The following is a 23,447-nucleotide window of genomic DNA, read 5'->3' as shown; positions in this document are numbered from 1 at the left end:
TGGAAATTAAAGCAGCCTGTCAAAAATGTGTGGTTTGTGTTATATTCCGTGGGCTAATCATAAGATAAAAAGATGAGGACAGTGTTCAAAATTAATATAATAATCCTATGCATGCAGTGGTCATGGATTTTTTAAAGGGCTGTCCATTATTGAAAATGTATGGATTGAATGAACAACCCAGATTAACCCAATTGAGATCTTAATACTCTGAAACATTCTAACCTCCTTTAAGGTTTGACTATTGTATGTTTTCCTCTTTCTTAATGAATGTGTCTTCCTTTAATCTCAGAGTAGAATAGCATTCATAGCTGATTGAAAATGAAGCTCTAGTATAAATGGAAACATGAACAAATGCAAAGATACTGATAACATCTTTTGTTGTATCATGACAGAAGTATTGAACTGTTTTAAAGGATATAGAACACAAATTGGTTGGAACTTTAGAACATAATGTGTTCATGTGTTCACAGGTAACATACATGTTACCTGTGCTTCTTCCTGAATTATAATTTCTGGCAGTTTGCACACTTAACTTCTCATTCAGAGTCTGTCATGTGGTCCCAGCACAGTAGCTCTTTGTACAGAAGCGCTGTCATTCTCAAGGGTGGAAAAAACTATGGGTTTTTTAAAGCACAATCAGCAGATGACTTATAGGTAGCTCTCCTTTCCCCCATTTGTGTTGAACTGCAGCCTAAATTGTTGTCAGCTGTTCTCCCTTTTCTTTTAGGGCCCAACTCTGATAAAGATGGGATGCAGCACACAGTTACTAAGCACAGGGGAATAATTACACTGTACAGACATCAGAAAGCTGCTTTTGCCATCACAAGTCGGCGAGGTCCTACTCCAAAAGCTCCAAAAGCCCCTATTGCAGATCTCCCCACAGGCAGCAGTGGAAGCATTCCTACAGAACTTGATGAGGTACATTTCAAAAGCTTGAATTTGCAACTTCACATCCCCCCCTCCTTTCCATTACTTTGAATTCACTGGAGTTGATAGCATTGTAGTAGGGATGGCAGGGGTTTTGCATCACAAAACAGGAAGTTTTGTTATGCAAGCAGCTTATGTTTGATGTCTTAAATGTTTGTCATTAAGAACATTAATAACTCCTGAAATGTTGTATTGACCATAGAATATGAATATCAGTGTCAGTTCATGCAGATGGATTTCCACAATGGGTGGAATAAGCACAAGAGGACATAAACTGTGTCCTGCCCATGTTAGTGCTGGTCCATCTCAGTGCCTGGTGGATGCCTCTGAAGCATTAAAACCAGCAATTGAAATATGATTGTGTAAAACAGCATGTCTGTGACTTCCATACTTGATGTCCTAAACTCTTCCCTTTTATTAATTTCAAACTTCAGCATGTTTTAATGAGATTCTAGGCAGGACTGTGAACTCCTAAACAGTGTTGTGGATTTTGTTCTTAATTATTAGTGGTTTTTATAATTCTGCTTGCCAAAGAGGGTGAGAGCAAGAGAGGGAGATAAATAAGAAATCACATATTGCAAGTTTTCTAGTGTAGTACTGTTCTTGGTATCACTATATTGGCCATATCTGAGGTTCTGGAACCAGAACCTCTTGGAAACATCTTGTTGAAATGGACCAATATCAGCAAAGGCCAAATCTCAAATGTATAGACTTTAAATAATTGGCTGTGAAAGATTTTTTGGTTTTTTTTACATGTGTATAAAGAATAAAGAAATTAACTTGGGGAAAAAGAAATCTATTGGTGAATGTGTTGTAGGTAGGTATAAACACAATCAGAATTGAATGCTTATGTGATGAGAGGTCACACTTGACAATAATTATTATGAAATGTATCTAACCTTGCAGCTTTGTTGAATTGTTTAATTCTAGGCTCAGAAACCTTATGTTGTACAGAGAAGAGGAGCTGAATTTGCCTTATCTACTATAGCTAAACATTTTGGTGCTGAAATGGCAACGGGATTGCCACATCTCTGGGATGCTATGGTTGGTTCGTTAAGGAACAACATTCACATCAATAATTTTGGTAATTACACTTCTGATTTAAGCAAAGAGGGGTGGCAGGCTGGAGTCAGTATGTCAGTCTTAAACTCAGCACCTTTTCTGTTTTTACCAGACCGGAAGCTGTTACTGGAAAAAGGAGATGCTCCTGCCCAGGAGCTGGTGAATTCCTTGCAGGTTTTTGAGACAACAGCAGCTTCAATGGACACTCAGCTACATCCTCTGGTAATCAGCTTTTGCATGAAACACTTCAGTCTCTTTATTGCTAGTGGTTTAAGTCTTTGTTGTGTCTTGTTGTGTTACACTGGAATCAGCATCTCTGCTCTGCTTTATTCTAACTCTGTATTTCCTAAACCTGGAGAACAGACTGGTAATATGATGCCTTCTGTTTGTTATGAAAGTACAGATAAAAGTGTGGTTATGTAGCACTATGTGACTGACTGAAAGACTTTTAATGTATGCATTTTATATATATATATATACACACACATAAATGTGGTATGTAGTTATTGTGTAAATTGGTTTTGGTGGTGCTAATACTGTATGCAGTTTAAAAAAAATTGTAGAAAGTCACAGAGGCTGAACTTGGTTCATCAAAGCTAGTACCTAGGCACTTCCACACTAGGAGAAACCTGACCATCTGTTTAGATATCCAATACAAAGGCATATCTGCACTGATTAAAAGGAAGACACATACACACACAACAGAGACATAGATGTATGCCCTGCTGGGGAGATGCAGATTTCCTTCTGGGTGTCCTCCTTGTCACACAGAATTGAGATTCCCAACATGAGTAATTAATCTGCCTAAACACAGAGGGAATGAGTCTGGGACAAATTGGCTAGCTGGAAGGAATTCTTAAATCTGTGTATCTGTATTTAGGAAATAATTCTTTTTTTCTTTAATAAAAAGTTCTGGGTATTTAATACTGTATTTTCAGTGTGAAACACTTCCTTGTTAGTTAAGGGCTTAATTAATTTTGATTTTGACTGAAATGCTGAATATTTTGTCTGTATTGGGGAGTAATACACTTTCAAAGTTCAAATTGCCTTTTTCTCCTGAAATAATTTTTTCGTTTTAAACAGTTATATCTTGCAAAGGAGCCATTTTAAGCATTCTTAAATGACTTTAAAAGACTGTAGCTTAGTTTAAAAAAAAAGATTAGTTTTTAATAATTCATATTAACCTTTACTCCCCACATCTTTTTCTTTTGTTCAGTTAATACAGCATTTGCCTCATCTTTACATGTGCCTTCAACATCCCAGCACTGCTGTTAGACACATGGCTTCCCGTTGTGTGGGTGTTATGAGCAAAATAGCAACCATGGAAACAATGAATATCTTTCTGGAGAAGGTTCTACCCTGGCTGGGAGCAATAGATGACAACACCAAACAAGAGGGTGCAATTGAAGCACTTGCCTGTATCCTTGCTTGGATATTCAAAAATGCAGGAACTTCTTTGTTGCTGTTTCATTTGGGTGAACAAAAATGGTTGCCTGAAAAAAAATGGGAGGAGGAATGAAATAAAATACTAAGCTGTTTTTTTCTTCTGTGGAAAGAAACAGAAGGAAGTTTTATTTCCATTGCCCTTATTTGATCTGCCAAGTGACGTTTTAGTGGAGGTAATTCTGTTTCTCAAACCATGCACTTTGCTGGCTAAATGTAATTGGGTAGATCAGATTTCCCTGCTTCTACATTGCTTTGTTACTAGAAATTTCATAACAATTAATGACTCTTAGTTACTGAGTGTGAAATCTCCTGGGTGTATATTTGTCAGAGAAATCTGAACTGTTAAAAATTTCCTTAATAAGCGCTCCAGGTGTAATGGAGCAGCTGGATGTTGGTATTGTCCCATACATTGTTCTTCTGGTGGTTCCAGTTCTGGGTAGAATGAGTGATCAGACCAACAGTGTGCGTTTTATGGCCACTCAGTGCTTTGCCACGCTGATTAGACTGATGCCTCTTGAGGTAAGCTCAAGCTGTAAGTATGTGGATATGTGAACTGTCCTGTATCCACTCTCACCAGCTGCAAAGTCCAGGCTTCTGGCTTATTCAATGCTGAATGAGTACCTGGTTTTAAAGGTGCTGAGTCCATATCAAATAATAGGAGATGTGCCCTTTAAAATGAGCAAAGTTGGACCCTGTGCTAGCAATTTTCTAATGTAATGTTAAAATAAAATTTCTCTTTATAAGAAGCTCATGTCAGCTGTGTACCTAGAATTAAATGGTAGATTTATTAATTTTGTTTGTAATGCTGCATTTCTTAGTTTGGGTTTAAAAGTTTTAGGCATTCTATGTGCACTCTCCTTAAGTATGTGTGTTGCTGAGCATGTTGTCAAGAGAAATGCTCAAAAGCAATACTGGTTTAAAAGCAAAATCAAAAGTAACAGTAATAGAAATAGTGTGGGGATAAGTAAGGTTGCTTATTACTAGTTCCTAAAATCAAAAACCACCCTACATATTTAGGCAAAATATTGTATATTACGATGCAATAGTCTTTAATCAGTACGGATTTACTTCAGTCTTTCATTCTTGCTACAACTTGCATACCTCAGACAACTTCTGATGTTGTGCATCAAGGACTACAATGCTTCTAAGTAACTTCATGTGACCACCAGATGGTAATAGAAGACAGTTTACAATTTCCACAGCAATAATGAAAAACAATTGTCAGATTAATGCATTTTTTTACTTTTTCACTTTTTAATTTAGCACAATAGAACCTCAGAATCTGATAACTAGTGATCTGCCTTAACAAGAGCACACTTACTTTGGGTGCTTACACTGAGATGTTCAACGAGTTGAAAGTGAGCAAAGAACTTAATTTCTAGTGTGTTCATTGCAGTGCCATGTGCACCAGGTCCTTCTTCTTATGCATCTTAAACACAGTCCTGTGGAATACACATAGCTTAGGGCTTGGGGGAGGGTTAAAGCTATTTTAATAAAGTTTAGTGAGAATCTCTTAAAACATACTGTACTTTTTTTATTAATTGCATGCTGGTGCGTAATCACTTCATATTTCTTTTCCATAGTTATGGAAGAAGTGCCTCCAAATTTCCCTTTCTGGTTAAGTTCAGTATCAGATACTGAACTATATTAAATATGTAAACATGGAGTGAAGCAGATTAATACTGGGAGAAAATACTCGTCATGGAACAGTATTTTATTTAACAATAAATAAATAGCATTAAGTGAGTTGGGGCAACTTAACTGTGCTCTGTTTTCTGCATCTTTATGCTCAAATTGATTATTCTTGCAACCGTAAAAATGAAAGTATGACTGAGGGAAGGATTGTAAGATAAATGGTTCAACTTGATCAAACTTGTATTGATAAGCAATTCTTTTGCAAGTTGACAACATATTTGAACCAAATTACCTACCACGGTGTTCATACTGCAGGTAGGTTCTTCTAAAAAGGAGTGTAGGCAGAGCATTGAACAAGGAGGCTGCTGTCTTCTGTCTGTGTGTATTTCAATATCATATGGGGCAGTACTAACATCCCCCTAACATCCCCCTTCCTTACTAACCACATACATGGTGGAAATATTTGGTAGGTGTTTTTTTTGCCAGGAGCCCTCTGTAAATGATTAGTAAGATGGGTTTTGAAGTAAAGCTGACTAAAGATTGAAGAGGCCCAGAAGAATGGGATGACAGATGTGATGGTGGAAAAATAGCAGTGCCTCTGCTGCTGCTGTATGTTACTAGCAAGCAAGAATGAGCATATTTGGCCCCCAAATGCCATTTTTTGGCTTCTGGCCTGGTATGGGGAGTACCTAGCAAGTAAGGTCTGTTGTTACAAACCTAGAGGGGTTCAGGGTATTTTTTCTCCCAACAGTTTCCAACTGCTTGAATTCATCCTGTGGGTTTCAGTATCACTTTAGATCTAATTCTGCTAAGTAGGAGAAAAATCCATCAAACTTTGGATGGTAGCTTGTGGCTCAAGAGGAGTGGGTGTCATAGGATTCTCTAGCCAGCCAGATAAATGCTCTGATTAGAGGTAGAATAGCTCAGTCTTTGTAGAATCTTAGCAGCATGACCAGTTTTCTATCTCATGTGTAATTTTTATTAGTCTTTTCAATGTGTCCTTTTGGGGCTGGATTTGTCTCTTGCACCTTACAACCCTGCATGTGTTGACCTGTAAGTAATCAAACAAGTATAGCTAAATACAGTATTTAAATTTTGAGTTTAGAGTCATACAGTTGAGAAGATTGCAGATCTTTACTGTGTGTTTAAAATGTCTGAGTAGTATGAGGTTTAAGTTCTTCTCCTCTGTGGCAATTAAGTCCTATAGCCCTTACATGACTGCTTTAAAAATGTTACCCTAGGCTGGTATACCAGACCCACCAAACATGTCTGAAGAATTAATCAGAATGAAGGCTAAGGAACGTCACTTTCTGGAACAATTACTGGATGGAAAAAAACTGGAAAACTATGAAATTCCAGTACCAATCAAAGCAGAGCTCAGAAAATACCAGCAGGTAACAGCTTATACTTCTATTTTTAAAGTTCCAGTCCGATATGGTTTCATGGGATAGTAGGAGTTCTTCAGATACATTTTTCTTGTGAATTTGAGTTTTTGGTTTCTTTTGTGCAGTGTGTATCTTGGACTCTGGGTATGGAAGAACAAATGAAGTCATGCATGCTTCTTATACTGTTCTAGTGATATATTTTCCCCTTTCTGGGTTTTGCCTTTTTTTTTTTCTGGGAATGGTCAGTGGGCTGTGCCTTGCTCACACTGAGTGTGGCAGCCCACCACTGCAAAGCCAGGCCTCACTGTACCATTTGGGTGTTTGTTTTTCCCTTTATTCCCCCTGTGTTTAGTGAATGGGCTGTAGGGGATGCATTCATGGTGGGAAACCAGCTCCTGGTTTGGCAGTGCTGGGTCATTGAACATTTGGATGTATGAACTGAAGCTCAACTAGCAAAAAGCCAGGTTTTACTTGAGGCACTCTCCTTTTCTGATTTCAGGATGGAGTGAACTGGCTTGCATTTCTCAACAAATACAAACTTCATGGAATTCTTTGTGATGACATGGGTTTAGGAAAAACGTTACAATCCATTTGCATTCTTGCAGGTGATCATTGCCTCAGGTAAGCTTAAACAAATCACATTCTGTCTTAGACTTCAATGATAGGTCTTGTGTGGTAATGAATCTGGACATAGTCCTGGGCAACTGTGACTGTAGGTGGCTGTGCTTGATTAGGGGGCTTGCACCAGCCCTTCCTACTTCAACCCTTCTGTGAAAACAATTTTTTTAAACTCGCATTTTATACTCTTCAAGGGCTCAGGAATATGCAAGAACAAAACTGGTGGACAGTGTCCCTCTTCCCTCCTTGGTGGTGTGTCCTCCTACACTCACAGGACACTGGGTGGATGAAGTGGGCAAATTTTGCTCAAAGGAATATCTTAATCCATTGCACTATACAGGACCTCCTACTGAGAGAGCAAGGTAACCCATCGTGCATTTATTTTAGAGTAAAATATCACACGTGGAATTTTTCAATTTACTTTACTATTACTACTACTGAAGCATAATTTGTGGGCATGGGAACATTTGTGGTGGTATCCTTAAAGGCTGAAATAATAACAACATGTAAGGAACACTTCCATTAACTCCTCTTTTTTATTTTTTTTTTTTAAGATTGCAACACCAGGTGAAAAGACACAATCTCATAGTGGCTTCATATGATGTTGTAAGAAATGACATTGACTTCTTCAGGTAGGAATTGGCTTGTTTTCTGAGGTTTTTAATAGCTTAGAATTTTAAATGCAACTTAAGTCTGTGTTCTTCTTTTCCAGAAATATTAAGTTTAATTACTGCATTCTTGATGAAGGGCATGTAATAAAAAACGGAAAAACAAAGCTGTCAAAAGCAGTAAAACAGCTGACTGCTAATTACAGGATAATTCTTTCTGGGACACCAATCCAGGTAATTGATTTTCTATTTTGGATGAATAGTGGAAAACAAACAAGATAGACCTATCTTGCACTCTGCTTTATTGTACCTTTAAACAATCATCTTGTTCAAAGTATACATTGTAAAACAGCTTTTCATTTCTAAATGCTCAGAACAACATCTTTCCCTCTCCTGGTATACCTGTGTATAGGGGAATGAATGCAAGTTTTGTGGTATTAATGGGGTTCAAAAGTTGGCAGCAAGACTTTCTCTGCCACTTCCTCTTTAAGTATTGGGCAAGGAAGAAAGAGACCATTTCCCTATGACTCAAGTAAAATTAGCAGGAAACTCAATTCTAAGGTCTTCAGATTTTGTGCTTTGTCTGAATGACTTGGCTGTGCAGTATCTATCTCACCCAGGACTGACCCACTGGTGTTTTGGGTTTTGTTAACCAGAAGACCTCTGGGTGTGGTTTAAGACACTGGACACAGTGGGAAGTCCATTTATACATTCGAGTGCATGCAAAGGTGTTTCTGTAACTCAGATGGATGAAAGAGCCACCAAGCTCCAGAAGCTTGGCACTGGGTAAATAATGAAATTTTTTCTGATACCTTGCAACAAGTTGCTGCTTATGAAAATAATTTATCAAATGTTTCTTTTATGTTCAGAACAACGTGTTAGAGTTGTGGTCGTTGTTTGACTTCCTCATGCCAGGATTCTTGGGCACTGAGCGCCAGTTTGCAGCTCGTTACGGCAAACCAATCCTGGCAAGCAGAGATGCCCGCAGCTCCAGTCGAGAACAAGAGGCCGGTAAGGATCAAATGTTTCATCTTTGGGTTTTTGTTTTAGCCTTTTACATGAGAACTGCTAATGAAAAAAAGTGTGGTTATTTCTAACATCCGAGATTGAGGGGGAGCTGAATGTTTTGAAAAATGTTTTTCTTCTAAAACACTGGTGCTGTTGCCCTCACTAGGGGTACTTGCAATGGAAGCTCTGCACCGCCAAGTCCTGCCATTCCTGCTGAGGAGAATGAAAGAGGATGTGCTGCAAGATCTTCCACCCAAAATTATTCAAGATTATTACTGTATTCTCAGTCCTCTACAGGTATGCTTAAAAAGTGGCTGAAAGTTAATTTCTCAGCGCAGTTAAGACCACAGAGGCCTGAATCCTCTGTATTCCTGTGTCAATCTGATATCAGCTCTGACATTCTCTGGATGTACTAAAAGAATTTTGTAGTATGTGTTTTAAACACTAATTCCAGTCCTGTGGTAATAGTGTATTTCTTGAGCTTCATTTTGGGCATTGTTCAGGAACAACATGTAGGCATCTGCAGATTGTTTTTCAGTAACACTTTCCAAGCTGAAAGAAAATAAATGGCAAGAGATTCTGTTGTTAATGTTTATCTTCTGTTACATATGAAATAGCTTTCTTGATCTATGATAATTCAGAATTTTAACTTGAAACTAAATTCTGAATAGGACTATCTTCTGTCAGAAAAACCACACTCATTCTCTTGTCTGGTATGCAGGTTCAGCTTTACGAAGATTTTGCCAAGTCTCGTGCCAAATGTGATATTGATGAAACAGTTTCTTCAATTTCACTGAATGAAGAAACTGAGAAACCAAAGCTTAAATCTACAGGTCATGTATTTCAGGTACAATTTTTTCCCAGTAATTTCTATTACCTAGTATATACACTTTTGGTAACTGTATTTATAGGTTTAGTAAAAAGATGAAAATCAAAATAATGAACTTAGACGCTTGTGGTCATATGATCTGAGTAGAATATTTATGGCTGGAATGTGAAGTATAGCTATTATGTTTAAATAATGAGTTTGTGTCTTATGATGCATAACACTGCCTCATATTTTTAACGTGATCTGCTCAGTTGGTGTTCAGCTATTTTGTGGATCTCGTAAAAACTGAGTACTGAGAGAGCAAAACTTCAGAATGAGGGAAGTAATTCTGATTGCATCAACTCTTACACTTCAACATTAAGATTCTGAAACATGGACAGAATGTTTCCTTAAGGGTTGATCTGAATTTATGAAGGTTCATGATCTTATAGAACTCAAGATTAACTCTTGGTTAATTGGAAACAATTATTCTCAAAGTGCTCCCAAACCCGTTTCCTCTATTGCAGACTCAGATGAAAGTGTGGGAAATGGTAATCCTTGCATTTTTCCAGGAAGAAGGGACCAAGATCACAATGAGTGTAACAGTGTTTGGATACAATTTGAAATGCAGTTTTTAAAAGTGCAACTTTGATGAAAATACACCATAAAGTCCAGATTGTGGAATGTGGCAGAGTGACCACTGTACTTACAGCTAACTCTGTTAATCCTTTTTCTGTAACTGTGTTCTTGCTTATTATTTCTTTGAACTTCATTTCTTAAATAATTAAAGGCATTGCAGTACTTACGGAAGCTCTGCAACCATCCAGCATTAGTGCTCACAACCCAACACCCAGAATACAAGAGAATTACAGAGCAACTTGCAGCTCAGAATTCATCCCTTCGAGACATCCAACACGCACCTAAGCTGTCTGCTTTGAAACAAGTGAGTGGACATGTGTTGTGCCTTAAATTGCCCAAATGTGTCTACTGCTTTTACAGTTTAGCGTGTTTTATTTAAGATTTCATCAATAGGGAAACTTTTAATTAAAATTAAGTAGTAAATGAAAAAGAATGCAAAGGTGTTTCAGGGATACGCCCTATTTTCCCTGATAATTTAAGATGTAGGGGGAAACACAATCTTCATGGTGATTATGTTTATGTAACTTGTTGGCATATGAAAAACCTTACTTCTATCTTATTCTTGTCCCTCTTGTTGCAGAATTTTTTTTCATTTTTATTACACAGGAGACTACTTCCTTGATTAAGTTAGATTGCATTGCCATAGCTTTACTTAAAATAGAATTTAAGTAAGTAAAGGAAATGGTTTTTTAAAATTTTTTAATGACTTAAGTTTTTCATAGTTTGACAGGGAAGCCAGACTTTGCCGCCTTGTCATTTAAGTGACTGTCATTTAGGTACTTCTTCTGCAGTTTGTTTCTCTAATTTCTGCTTTTGATAATCAATGAATCTTAATGTTTACATACACTCTACAGTCATTTTAATGACACACTTTAATGTTCTTTTACTTAAAGCTGCTGCTAGACTGTGGTTTGGGGAATGGTGGATCTTCAGAAAGTGGTACAGAAGCAGTTGTAGCCCAGCACAGAGTGCTTATCTTCTGTCAGCTGAAGAGTATGCTGGACATAGTGGAGCACGACCTTCTGAGACCTCAGTTACCTTCAGTTACGTACCTACGACTCGATGGCAGCATTCCTGCTGGGCAGAGACATTCCATTGTTTCCCGGTATGCATTATCCCCTCAGAATAACTGAGGCCAGATTTGATGAACTGTATTATTTATATGGTGCAAAATTGGGTTTTTTGTCTGCCTCAGAGCAGATGAAGTTCATGAATTCTTTCTTTAAATGAAACTTACCATACTTAACTTTTTCCTTTGTGCAGGTTTAATAATGACCCGTCTATAGATGTTCTTTTGCTCACCACTCATGTTGGTGGACTGGGACTTAACTTGACAGGGGCTGACACAGTTGTGTTTGTGGAACATGACTGGAACCCGATGAGAGACCTGCAAGCCATGGATCGGGCACATCGCATTGGGCAGGTGAAAACCTCTTCATTTCCCCTAAGGGTGGCTTTCCTCGTGCTGAACTTGCTTGAGAGAGTTTGTAACGTATAGCAAAGTGACATCTGTAGGTTTCTACCAAGCATCCATTCATGTTTATTTCTTGTGACTATGCCAGCTGCTGAAATGCATACTTCCTTATTCTACCCTCAACTTGGTAAGTCTTCTCTTCTGCACTTCCTGAGCTGCTGGGGAGAGGCCAGAGAAGAATCACCCTTAGATGGAGGACGACATAACTGAGGACTGAGACAAGGAACTGAAGGGACAAGCCCACAGGGTTGTCCTTCTCTGGTGCAAGACAGGGCAAGAATGACTGCTGGTAGTCTTCCTCTAGAGCTGTAAAAATCAGTGAATTCTTCCAGAGTACAGAGGCAACTGAAGATGCTTCTTTTGTAGAGTGGCAGTCTTGTGCTTACCATCTAATATCTGTCAGACTGAGTAGAGTTACTGAAGGGTGGCTCCAAGCCAAACTGCTTCTAGACTGTCCATGATAAACACTAAAAGATTATGCTTTCCTGAATACCTGAGATGATACTTTTTAGCTAAGTGTGTTTTTTTTCTTTCAGAAACGTGTTGTTAATGTATATCGCCTGATAACCAGGGGAACTCTGGAAGAGAAGATCATGGGTCTTCAAAAGTTCAAAATGAATATTGCAAATACAGTGATTAGCCAAGAAAATGCAAGCCTACAGAGCATGGGAACAGAGCAGCTTCTTGATCTGTTCACTCTCGACAAGGTAAAGAAACAGTTTTACAAATACCTACCAAAAATAGAGTCAGCTTAGGGAAAAGCTTTGCTTTGAAATGTAAAATTTAATCGCATGAATGCCTAAGTTGGACTGATGAATAGTAGACAGCTCTCTGAACAACAGGAGGAAGTGATATTTCCCCAGAAGAATTATCAGACTGGAAAAATTTATTAGATTCTTGAAAACATTATTCTGTATATTAACAGGAGTTTTTTTTCTTTTTTGAAGGATGGCAAAACTGAAAAAGCAGATACCTCTACCTCTTCTGGGAAAGCATCAATGAAATCAGTACTCGAAAACCTTGGAGAACTATGGGATCAAGAGCAGTATGACACTGAATACAGTCTTGAAAACTTTATGCATTCATTAAAGTAACCACCACATATTTGTAATACAACTGCTGCTAGTTCACATATTTTTCTGCTGATATTCAGCAAACTTCAAAGCATATTGAGTGAACCTTTAGCTTAATGTGTAAATAGACTTACTGAAAGAAGAATCTTCAAAAGACTGGCATGAAGTAGTGTCAGCTGTTTCACTGGGAAGTTATTCTGTCTTAAACGTTTGCACTGTATAAAAACTTTAAATGTAAAACATTGTGAGGTGGTTCAAATTTTACTTGTTCTGAACAGCTGCAAATTCTTACTTGGTAGAAGAATTAAAACAAAGCAGGTTTTACATCTGTTAACAAGTGTGACTTGTGTTTGCAGTTAAGTCCACCGTTATTACTTTCTGTATCTATAATAGTTTTGTACAGTTGTTTCAGTGAGTACTTCAGGTTGTTCAGTGTACATTTTTCTTTTAAACACAACTTGCTTTTATGGTATATTTAAAAAGCAATTTTCAACTTAAGCTTTCATTCAGATCATTTCAGGAGTTACATCACCAGAGGCAAAGCCTAGAAGCCTTGAAAATATTGAAGAATGGAAGGGCACTAGGCCTGCGCACCCACCTTTGTATATTGACTATATATATCTATATATCATGCTCTTCAGTCTTTTGACACCATCTTGTGAGAACAGCTGACTTGAACTTTTTAATGTAATGAGCTCTATTAAATACAGGTAATGGCCTATTTGAGGCCATGTTTGCATCCTGTTAGCAGGGGTGTACTTTTTTAATTTATCTATAAGGCTAGAATATAGCCACTTTGAGAGATGCATGTATTCCATATGTTTCAATCCTATATATTTTTTGTAACTAAAAGAAGATATTAAATATACAGACATTTTCCAGAAGTAGATTTTACACTGTCTAGGATTCTAAAATCCATGCTAAAAGTGACTGTGTACTAAACCAATGCATGATTTAAAGCTTCTTAAAGGAATAGGGAGGACTTTTTTTCTTTAGGAGAAAATATACATAGAAATACCTACATTCAGTTTGAGGTAATTGAATAGTTAAAGTTGTGTAACAAAGATAGTAAAAAGACTTTAATAGCAGTGAGTGAGAATAATATGGCTGTATGTTATGCAGCTTTTTATAAAAAAGGGAGGCAGTATAAAAGTGTGTTTCTAGATGTGCATATGTACCATTATATGCACTTTTTATAAATATTAAGTTATAGATAACTTACAGCAGTTGTCTGAATACATAGAATATATGTATAAATATAAAACCTAAGGTTTATAGCTTGCTGTGTGCTTAAGCATCAGAGCTTAAAAACCACCAGAGACCTCAACTATTGTAAAATAAGATTGTTTTAAAACTATATAAATCAAGACAGTTCTATAGCATTGGAGAAGAATTAATGTCACATTTCAGTAGTTATGAACTGCCAGATTGTAACTAAATTAGCATTCCATGAAAATAAAACAAACTGGGAATATATAACTTGCATGTTGGGTTTGTCCACGTTCAGTTTTGTTTCTCTAGGGAAGACTTATCTGGCTGTATAAAAAACCTAATGCTTTTGGAAATTACAGCTGGATTATGAGTGTTATATTGGTTAATTTCTACCTTCAGACTATTTCTGTTGTGCTTTCAGCTGATGATCCAAGCAGGGGAGACAAGATGGGGCTTGGTGGTGTTTGCAGAGAAGTTACAATGCTGGAATAATGCGTACTTGAAGAAAACTTGGTGCAGTAATTTGGTGATAGTGCCTAGAAATAACAAGATATTTGAATAAAGAAACTTCTTTAGTGGTAAAAATTGCATATGTTTTTCTTCAAGAGTTTTATTAGGTGCAGTGGTAAGAAACTCTTTGGGTTCTGTTGGGAAAGAAATAGCCTAGGACTTTTTTAAGCCAGTTATTTACCACATTGTGGTTGCTATGCAACCGTAATAATTTTAGCGATGGCTCTCTTGGGTACCACATCAGGAAGACTCCTGCACCTGAAAAATAGGGGAAGGCAGAATAATTGTTTCAAGAATATATGTACTGGCTGATCTTAAGTGTTCTTTGAATTAAAGCTTTGAAATGTAACCCAACAGGAACACTGCACCAACTATATAAAAAATTGGATTTTGTTACCTTAATATTTAACAAAAAGTTCTTCTGTGCTTTTTAAACTAGCAGAGCATTTGCCAAGATCTGGCTTGTTTGTGCAGTGTCCTCAGTGCACAAACTGGATTCACTTAAAGCAAAACTCCAGCAAGAAATAGCTCTTAGAATGCTTCTAACTGCATTAATGGGTATTCAGCTGGACCACACCAGGGTCTGGGCTGGAGTAGGAAAGTTTGTTTCTAGGCTGAAATGAAGCTTTCAAATATGTCATTCTCAGCACCAACCATTTTGCTCTCCAGCTCTGCCCCTAGTACAGGTTGTTACTTGTTAATGAGGATACAGCCTAAGCCTTGACTGACTGCAGGTGGAGTCATTGGAGGCCCAAAGAAACATGAACTCAGTAGAACCATGCATAGGCTCACAATGCTTTGGGTTGGAAGCAACCCTAAAGATCATCCATGGGCAGTGACACCTTCCAGTACACCGGATTGCTCCAAGATCTGTTCAGCCTGTCCCTGAACACTTCCAGGGATGGGGCATCCATAATTTCTCTGGGCAACCTTCTCTGCTGCCTCATACTCAAGGTTTGATGCATTGTGTGTAATTTGCACTGAGTTCAACTAGTCTCTCTCATTATTTAATGGCATCAAAAAACCACTAATAGTTACCAAAGCCAGACCTCCAAATTAATGTAGTGCCTGATTCAGAGCTTGCTAACCTGTGAAAACTAAGTACCTCTGACTGGTGGCCACATTCTGGGCTGGAAGGAATGACTTTGAAACAAGTGGACTGCTTGAAATCCTACTTATAACTAAATGGAGAACTACATTCTGCAAACATGTACCAGGTCTGTATAAACACACCTTCTGCTATGTCTGTTGTACTTAAGACTTGTTAGATTGAATTCTTAGTTTAACTTTCTCCATGCATGTTATATTTGGAATTCACTTAGGCAGGAAGCTGCTTGCTTTTTGCAAGTTTACTTATAACTATTGCAGGTTTCTAGGTTGTTTTTTTATCCTTCTCCCTAATGCTTTTGTAAATATTTTTTCCCTAAGCTTGCTGAAAGCAAAATAACACTTAATATCCAAGGTATACATAGTGATTTAGTTTAACTCAAATTAGTTGAAGTTGAGTCTTTTGCTTTAGCCCATTATCTTTACAAATCTTATATTTTACCTTAAGATTACCAGATTTAAAGACAAATGCTTACATTTGCCATTAGTGGTATCCCCAGCTTTCCTACTGTCTCATGGTTCTGCAGATTGTAAGGCCAAGAGCACATGTTTCTAATTAAGCCTTAAGTCAAGCAGTAGTAGGGCAGCTTTTAGGCCATATTAGAAACTTCTGGAAACTTAAAAGTTTTCCACTTAGAAGATGAAAACATTCCCATACCAAAGCTTTTATTACCTTGCTTACAAATGGTAAATAATGTACTGTTAAATCTAGTTTGGTGTGCAGTGTTAATAGAGCTTTGGCATAGGGCAAGCTTTAAAGCTCTTAAGGATCACAGCAGTAACTGACTTGTGCTAAGTTGCTTTGTAATCAAGAGCTTGGAAGATGGAGTTCTTTCTTTAAACCAGCCAGAGAGATGCTTTAGAGTAAACATTATTTTTCAAATCACATTTAAGTGAATTACACTCAAGGAAAGTTCTCTGAATTTAAGGATTTTTATAGAGATGATAATCCATCGAAATTCTTTCAGTGGTCTATTAAAAGTCATTGAATTTGTGTCAGAAACCCTTTCAGTTGGCTCCTTATCTTCTAGTAGCTGCACTAGTTCTCCAGTTTCTCTTCTACAGCAGGTCTGGAAATATCTGTTCAGTTACACTGTTTTTAAGGCCAACTCCCTGTTCAGGAATCAGGATTTAATTGATTCTCTGGCAGCCAGACCAGACTCAGGGATTGTGCCCAGCAAGGGAAAGCTTCCTTTGGTGTGAGACTGACAGCACTACCCTCTCCAGTACAGGAATGCCACTCCCCTCCTGGGAGGAGCAGAAAGCAGCAGGGTAACAGAGCTCTAAAGTTCACACTGACAATCCTGTGATCTTGGATGTCACTCAAAAGGAGATGCTCTCATCTGCTGTGTGTATGCACGGGCAGAGCTCTGCTGGTATGAACCCTGAGATCAACTCTGTTGGTTGGAGCAAGCATGGCGCTCATAATGCCAAGTCCTCTCTATTCATAAGCCTTATGAAATAACAACAAAACCTTAATTTTCTTCTATTTCTAACAGGTACCTTTATTTTAACATAAAGAGTAGAAGGTCCAAGCTCCTCTGTATCTTTTTTTCTTGGGCAACAGCTGAATACACTATACTTACACTGTGCATATGCTGCAGTAGATAGGCAAGAAGACAGGAGAGAGAGTTGTCCTTTTCCAAGGTTAAGACATTTTTATTAACTTGTTGTAGACACTGGGATCCAAACTTGCAACTTTACATCTCAAATTGTACCCACCAGTCTTGCATCTGCACAAGCCAGCGCTAGGGTTTAGGAAATTTGTTAGTCTATTCTTCCTTAAGGCTATCAAACCTTTAAAAAGTCATATGTTCAAGGCTTGTTCTGTTTTCTTAGCTCAGTCATGTGGGTAGCTAACTTGAAATTTACGACAATTTACGAAGTAATCAACAATCACAAACTCTTTCAGATAATGACTTTCAGTATTTTCTTTTAAAGTAAAATTCTGCATACTAAAGGAAAATATTTACTGTTCATTTTCCCTTTTCAAATGAGGGAAGGAAGTTGATCTAGAGAGTAGAAACTTCAAGCCCATAAATTCAGCCTCAGGTGCAAAAGCTGCAGGAAGGGGGAGAAAGGAAGGATACACTGCATCCTGCCAAATGTCTGTTCCAGGGATGCAGCAAAGTGAACTACTCTGCAGTTCAGTGAGAGGCTCAGAAATAGCTGAGCTATTGGAACATGCTGGCCATGTCTCCAATGCACTCTGGTTCCAGGGGCCTTACAGGGCTATGCTGTGCTGTCCATGCCAAGGCTGTGCCTGCCAGAGTTTTCCCATATGTCAGGGTAATTACATGTCACAGTTTATGCAGGCTGGGTGCTTACATACTCCATTGAGAAAAGGTAATACTGCTCAGTGCAGCAGCCCAAGCGTTTCATGTGGTTAACTTGTGTGCTTTTTGCTGCTGTTTCAATGTTAGCTCTCTCTGAGTAAATACTGTGCTCTCCAGATACACATTTATGTATTCTGACCCTGTTTCTCGTGACTCATACTGCACTTACAGGGATTTAATTATCAATCACAGCCCAGCATCTGAGAAATAAAGCCTTCAAGTAGAAATCTGTAATGGTAAGCCAAGGGAAGAGCTAACGCAGATGTTAAAATCTGCTTTTGCAACAACAGAGCTTGAAAAAAGTCAGTTAAATTTGTCATGATCTTTGCTGTAGCCAGAGAGGGAAGACATTAAAAATGCATAAACTTCCAGAAAATTATGCTTTCCAATTCCTGCCTTCTGAATCAGAGCTGTCTCACTTAACAGCAAAACCAACTTTTGACTTTGCATTACCAAAACAAGTGTGTGCCTTTAGGAAAATGCTGCACTGTATTCTGATCTAATTCTCCATGCTGCCCTTGCCCCCACACAGTCCAGATTATAAAACGCTTCTGGGACACTTGTAACTGTTCATTCTTCACCTCTATTTTGCAATTATTATCACTCACAAAGCACAACAATCAAACTGAATCAAACTTGTCAACTAAACTTTAGGTACTCAGGTGCTATTTCATGTTCATTTGGACACTTTTGGATTCATATAAACACAGGCAAAGTTCACTTCTGGACATAAAGGCAAAATGCAGCCTATGCTCATATTCAAGAGAATGTGTTTTCAAGAGATAGCAGAGGAAGGAATCATGCAGAATAACAAAACCAGCAGTAAGTGCCAGCCCACCAGTGTCTGTCTTCATTTATGACTAATTTAAAGCTCACCCACTTAGGCATCATATCAGTTAAATCATCAATTCATTTGCAAGCTGGAAAGGACAACATGGTAGAATTCGTTGGTACTTCTGCTTTCTTTGCTGCCCTGGTGAGAGCTGCAAGATGTGATCAGCATTTCAGGCTTCTCACGGCCGACACAGTCAGCAGTAGTTAATTATTGTTTATAAAATGCAGAACTCTGTGTTCTCACAGTTAGAAGTTGCATCACTCTTTGGCTCTGCCTATTATTTATCAGCTGAAGAGCAAGGCAGCAAACAAAGCAAGGAGAGTAAAAAAACACCAAAACCCATGACGATATACATGGGCTGTATAGGAGCAGGGAAAGCAAAGGAGGAGGAAGGGATATGGGATGCACTTGCCATCAGCCTATTTTCCCTGGCTCTGTTTGGTTTATTTCAGTTTCCCACTGTGCAGTATTTTTGCCTCCAATATAGATGTGGTCACAGCTGGCAAAGCCACCGAAGTACTGCTGTGGAAGAGATTAGAACGCCTTACCACTGGGAGCCTGGTGTGTGCTGCTTCATCCCCTTCCCACTTAAGCAGGAAAAGTAGCTCCAACCACCACCACAGGAGCCTGCTGTGCCACCCCAAAGGAGAAAACAAACCAGCCAGACTCAAAGTTCTGATAAGTTTAAGTGGCAGATGGCTACAAACACCCCACAGCTTCTCGCACCTGCACAGAAATCTAGAGAGAAACAACAACCCCTCCACACGAGCTGAGGCCCAGCACCGGCCGTGAGGATGCAGCAGCCAGCGCTGCCTTCACAGAGTCATGAAACCACGGAATATCCCGAATTGAAAGGGACCCACAAGGCTCAGTGAGTCCAACTGCTGGCCCTGCACAGGACTGCCCTAGGAGCCACACTGTCTCCTGAAGGCATTGTCCAAACGGCTCCTGAACTGTCGGGGTCGCTGCTGTGACCGCTTCCCTGGAGAGCCTGTTCCAGCACCCAACCACCCCCTGGGTGAAGAACCCTGTCCTAACACCCAACCTAACCCTTCCCTGCCTTCATGCCCTCGCTATCCTTCACTCTCCAAATGGCACAAGAGAAGAGAGGGCCCCTGAATCACGAGTGTCTCCCTGCTCCTCGGGCTCCCGCCATCGCCCTCACGGGGGAAGGGACGGACGGCCGGCCCCTCAGCGCCCGTGGGGCCGCGCTGGCTGCGGGGCTGGGCACAGTGCGGGATCCCCGCAGCGCCCCCCGCCCACTGATGGCGGCTGCCCGGTGCAAGCCGGCCTCAAATTCCCCATCTTCCCATTTCATCCCCCTCCCGGGTTTGCCATTGCGAGCCCCAGGAAGCAGCCCTCGCCCCAGACCCCGGAGCGAGGCGGGCAAGGCTGCGGCTGTACAGGGCCCGGCAAGGCGGGGCCCGGCGAGGGCTTTCCGCTGTCGGGGCGTTTGCCGAGCGGCAAAACCGACGGCCTCAGCTGCGGGTGTGTGGATTCCTGCCAGGTGAGGACCAGCCCAGGTTTGGGCCCGAGTTGAACACCTTGTGGGCTTTTCTAGTTATCCACCCAAGGTCTCTGAAGGCAAGGGGGGCCCTTCTCCGTTTCGTTAGTCTGCTGCTGATCTGTCGCAGAATAAGACTCGCATCCGTGAGAGATGTATTCAAGGCACTAAATGGCTTTTGCAATTATTAGATGCCTTTATCAGCTTTGCTTTGGCACTTAATCAGCCGCAAAAGCTATTTATTGCCTCATAAACTCCTCTGCAGCAAACATTATCCTTTAATTAATCCCTGAAAATTACAAAGGCTGATGAGGTAACCCCTTTTTCACACCACCCAGTTAAGATGAGGAGGATTTGTTGCTGTTTTCCCCTTTCATTTTGTTTTTAGACATTTGTCAGCTGTCTCAGTCAGAGGGCTTGTTAGGACAGGTAGCAGCAATTAAGCAGCATGTCCCAGGTAACAAATACCAGCCAAATCACTGAGCTGTGAGGATTATTCACAGCTGAGAAAGTTAGGAGATGAGTAAAAGATAAACCTTAATTTAACTCGCATTAAAATAGGAAAGACAATCTGAATGGCAAGTTGCTGCAGAGTTAAAGGATGTTACAGACTCATTAAAAGATTGGACCAGTTGCTAATTAGGATTTTTGATGCTAAGGACACAATGGCAAAAATAGATCTCCTGCATACTAAGAGACTTCAGAGGCATTCTTGTTTCGTACATCATTAACTTCTGTATATCAGCACTCAGAGGAATTCAAAGTAACTGGAAAGCATCAAGATCTGTCTCTGCAACAACTCAATACCTTAAAATTTTTTAATCAGGATTCAAGTTTTCTTTACAACACAGACATAAAATTCTGCTATTTCCACATACCCCAACCCATACCCCTGCCAGATTCAGACATTAGTTTCAAAGTAAAACAGTTCACAAAATAACAGAATGTTAGGCATCACTATTTCAAACTTATCTGACCTTATGAGAACTAGAATTATAGCTGGAATTCAATTCTTTTGTGTAAATGTGCTGATTCTACTTTACAGGGGGGTGAGAGGAGCAAGAAACATTCCCATAAATATTTGGGAGTTTGGCAGAGTCCTATCTCTTCGCTTCCCATGGATGACCGATAATTGTTGGGGAATTACCACTGGCTGCTCGGAAACCTGATGTCAAAAGAGAAGGTGTTTCATCCAGGTCAGTTGCTGAGTTGCAAAAAGGTGTTGGGACCATGTAGTCAGCCAGTTCTCTGCAGATGTGCAGAAAATGTTTCATGAACTGTAAATTGTATTTTAGGAAGTACCTAGTGATGCAGGTAGTTAAGGCAGAATAAATTTGGTAGGGGACTTGAAGTACAGGAAGGAAGGTTGCTCTAAAAATTATTGCAACAAATTTCTCCATCAGCATTTAAAGTTTCCAAAGCAGATTCTGAAAGGGGAAAAAAATATCTTGTGTTTAAGAAATGGGAAAAGAGAGAATTGGAAAAAAAAAAGTTGACTTCTATCTCTCTTAAAACTCTTTATTTTTCCTCATCATTGAAAGAAAAAACACAACCCAAACCCACAAAAACCTCAACCTTGTTCTAATCCTAGCTCACAGCTGCTAGGGAATTTACATCTCCTGTGGCAGGTGTTAATCATGGTGAGACTAAAGAGCAGTTCCACTTCAGTGAGTCTTTCTGTGTGTTAGTAGGTGGTAGCATAGTCAGGACTCAAATTATAAGAGATTATGTTTTCAGAGATGTGTTGAAAACCCCAACCCAGCAATTATGTTTTCCAAAGTAGTCCATTTGTTACTGCTGGAGACATCCTGCATTGCTGAGTAGTGCGTTCTTGCCGCCTGAGTTTCTGAAACATAAGTAGGGGGGAAAAGTATTAAGTAGGTGAATACTGTTAAAGCAAAACTTTGGAAGCTAGAAAGTCTGAGGCTTTACATCCTGGGAGGAGGTGTGGTGAGGTGCAGCTGGTGCAGTTTTTTGCAGCATTAGATGGTGCAGCAGCCGTCTTGCTGTCCAGCAGGGGAGTGGAGGGCCGGGCTCTGCAGCAGTGCAGCAGCAGTCCAGTCACCTGCTCTAGCCCCAGGAACAGTCACACAGGCAGAGGGACACATCCCAGGGTGCAGGAGCACCTCCGTATCTGGAGTCCACAGCTTCTTAAAATTAAAGGAACCACCGTAAAAAACTTGAGTTCATTGGGAGTTACAGTGGGTAACTAAGTTAGTTCTAATTTAAGGTACTTCTGAATAACTGTGGTAGTGAGAACGCATGCTCAGGAGCAGTGACATTCAGGACTCCCAGGTCTGTATCTTGCCTTTGGCTAAAGACAAGGCCAAAGGTCCAGACCTGTGAGTAACCTCACCTGAGGAAATGCCAGCAGAGGTCCCTCACTCCAACAGGTTTGGTATTTCTATGCACTTAGTTGCAGCTTTCTCATACGCCTGTAACTTCCTTTCTGCACAGTTTGGTATTTTTGTCATGCCTAAACCATTTAGATTCAGGAATAATGTTCCTCATCCTTGTTGCATAACAGAGCACAAATACCAGCTGCTGTCCTTTTCTTTTAGAGCACAGCTGGAACACAGGGGGAATGGCAGTCCCAGTCCTATTTCCATTTTTATGGACAAGAATGATTGTTCAGTGATGTTAGTGTAAAGGCCTGCAACACGCTAGGATATGAGTGGATTTGTGTGGGATTCCTTTCACCCTGAAACTTTTCCACAATGCAACACAATCTGAAGTATAGTGGGGAGTATGGAATGTGAGAGTGAATGTCCAAGGATATCAGGCTGCTCACTCTAGTCTGGGTTTTATGTGCTTCCCTATGGAAAAGAGACTGTGGTTGTGTCTCTGCATCACAGACTGTTCATTTTATGCATGTTAAAGCAAAACTTCCTTTGGCTAAAGTGCAAAAAAAGTCCTGGTAATGTAATTGCTACTTACCTACAGCTCCTTGAAAAACATTCTCCTGACTCTCCAGGGGATACAGAAAAAAAAACAAAGAGAAGGGATTTTGTTTCCCCCAAATTACATCATATCACACAATTTTCTGTTAATCTTCTTTTTTTCCCTGTTGTTTCAAAGAGATGACAGCATGCTGCTCAGTGGGCCAAAGGAACGATAATGCACTCTTAGAACACGAGGAAATCAGCCTTGTTAGCTCTTCTTCCAAGAATAAAGCTGAGCAAAAAGGTTAATGCAGGGTTGAATCCTTTAGAGTAACTCATCAAATATGTTAATGAGAGCACCACTTTGTTATAATTTCT

At 39.6% G+C, this 23,447-nt stretch overlaps 1 protein-coding gene across 1 annotated transcript in view; it reads left to right on the top strand.

Annotated features, from left to right (window-relative positions):
- Nucleotides 1-14,418, top strand: part of BTAF1 (B-TFIID TATA-box binding protein associated factor 1) — a 42,965-nt gene extending 28,547 nt beyond the window's left edge. The window contains exons 21-38 of the mRNA XM_084210607.1: nt 728-918; nt 1,858-2,011; nt 2,102-2,211; nt 3,206-3,407; nt 3,806-3,954; nt 6,312-6,464; nt 6,955-7,076; nt 7,268-7,435; nt 7,628-7,705; nt 7,786-7,915; nt 8,551-8,692; nt 8,856-8,986; nt 9,411-9,536; nt 10,288-10,440; nt 11,030-11,241; nt 11,400-11,559; nt 12,147-12,317; nt 12,558-14,418. Of these exons, the coding sequence (XP_084066733.1) occupies nt 728-918; nt 1,858-2,011; nt 2,102-2,211; nt 3,206-3,407; nt 3,806-3,954; nt 6,312-6,464; nt 6,955-7,076; nt 7,268-7,435; nt 7,628-7,705; nt 7,786-7,915; nt 8,551-8,692; nt 8,856-8,986; nt 9,411-9,536; nt 10,288-10,440; nt 11,030-11,241; nt 11,400-11,559; nt 12,147-12,317; nt 12,558-12,704 (2,699 nt within the window). The 3' untranslated portion in view covers nt 12,705-14,418. The remainder of the gene's footprint in view (nt 1-727; nt 919-1,857; nt 2,012-2,101; nt 2,212-3,205; nt 3,408-3,805; nt 3,955-6,311; nt 6,465-6,954; nt 7,077-7,267; nt 7,436-7,627; nt 7,706-7,785; nt 7,916-8,550; nt 8,693-8,855; nt 8,987-9,410; nt 9,537-10,287; nt 10,441-11,029; nt 11,242-11,399; nt 11,560-12,146; nt 12,318-12,557) is intronic.
- Nucleotides 14,419-23,447: the final 9,029 nt, after the last annotated feature.

The sequence above is a fragment of the Fringilla coelebs genome, assembly GCF_963513975.1.
Source record: "Fringilla coelebs genome assembly, chromosome: 8".
Classification (NCBI taxonomy): Eukaryota; Metazoa; Chordata; class Aves; order Passeriformes; family Fringillidae; genus Fringilla; species Fringilla coelebs.
The sequence above is the reverse complement of the archived record's forward strand: the minus strand, read 5'-3'. Positions and strand labels throughout refer to the sequence as shown.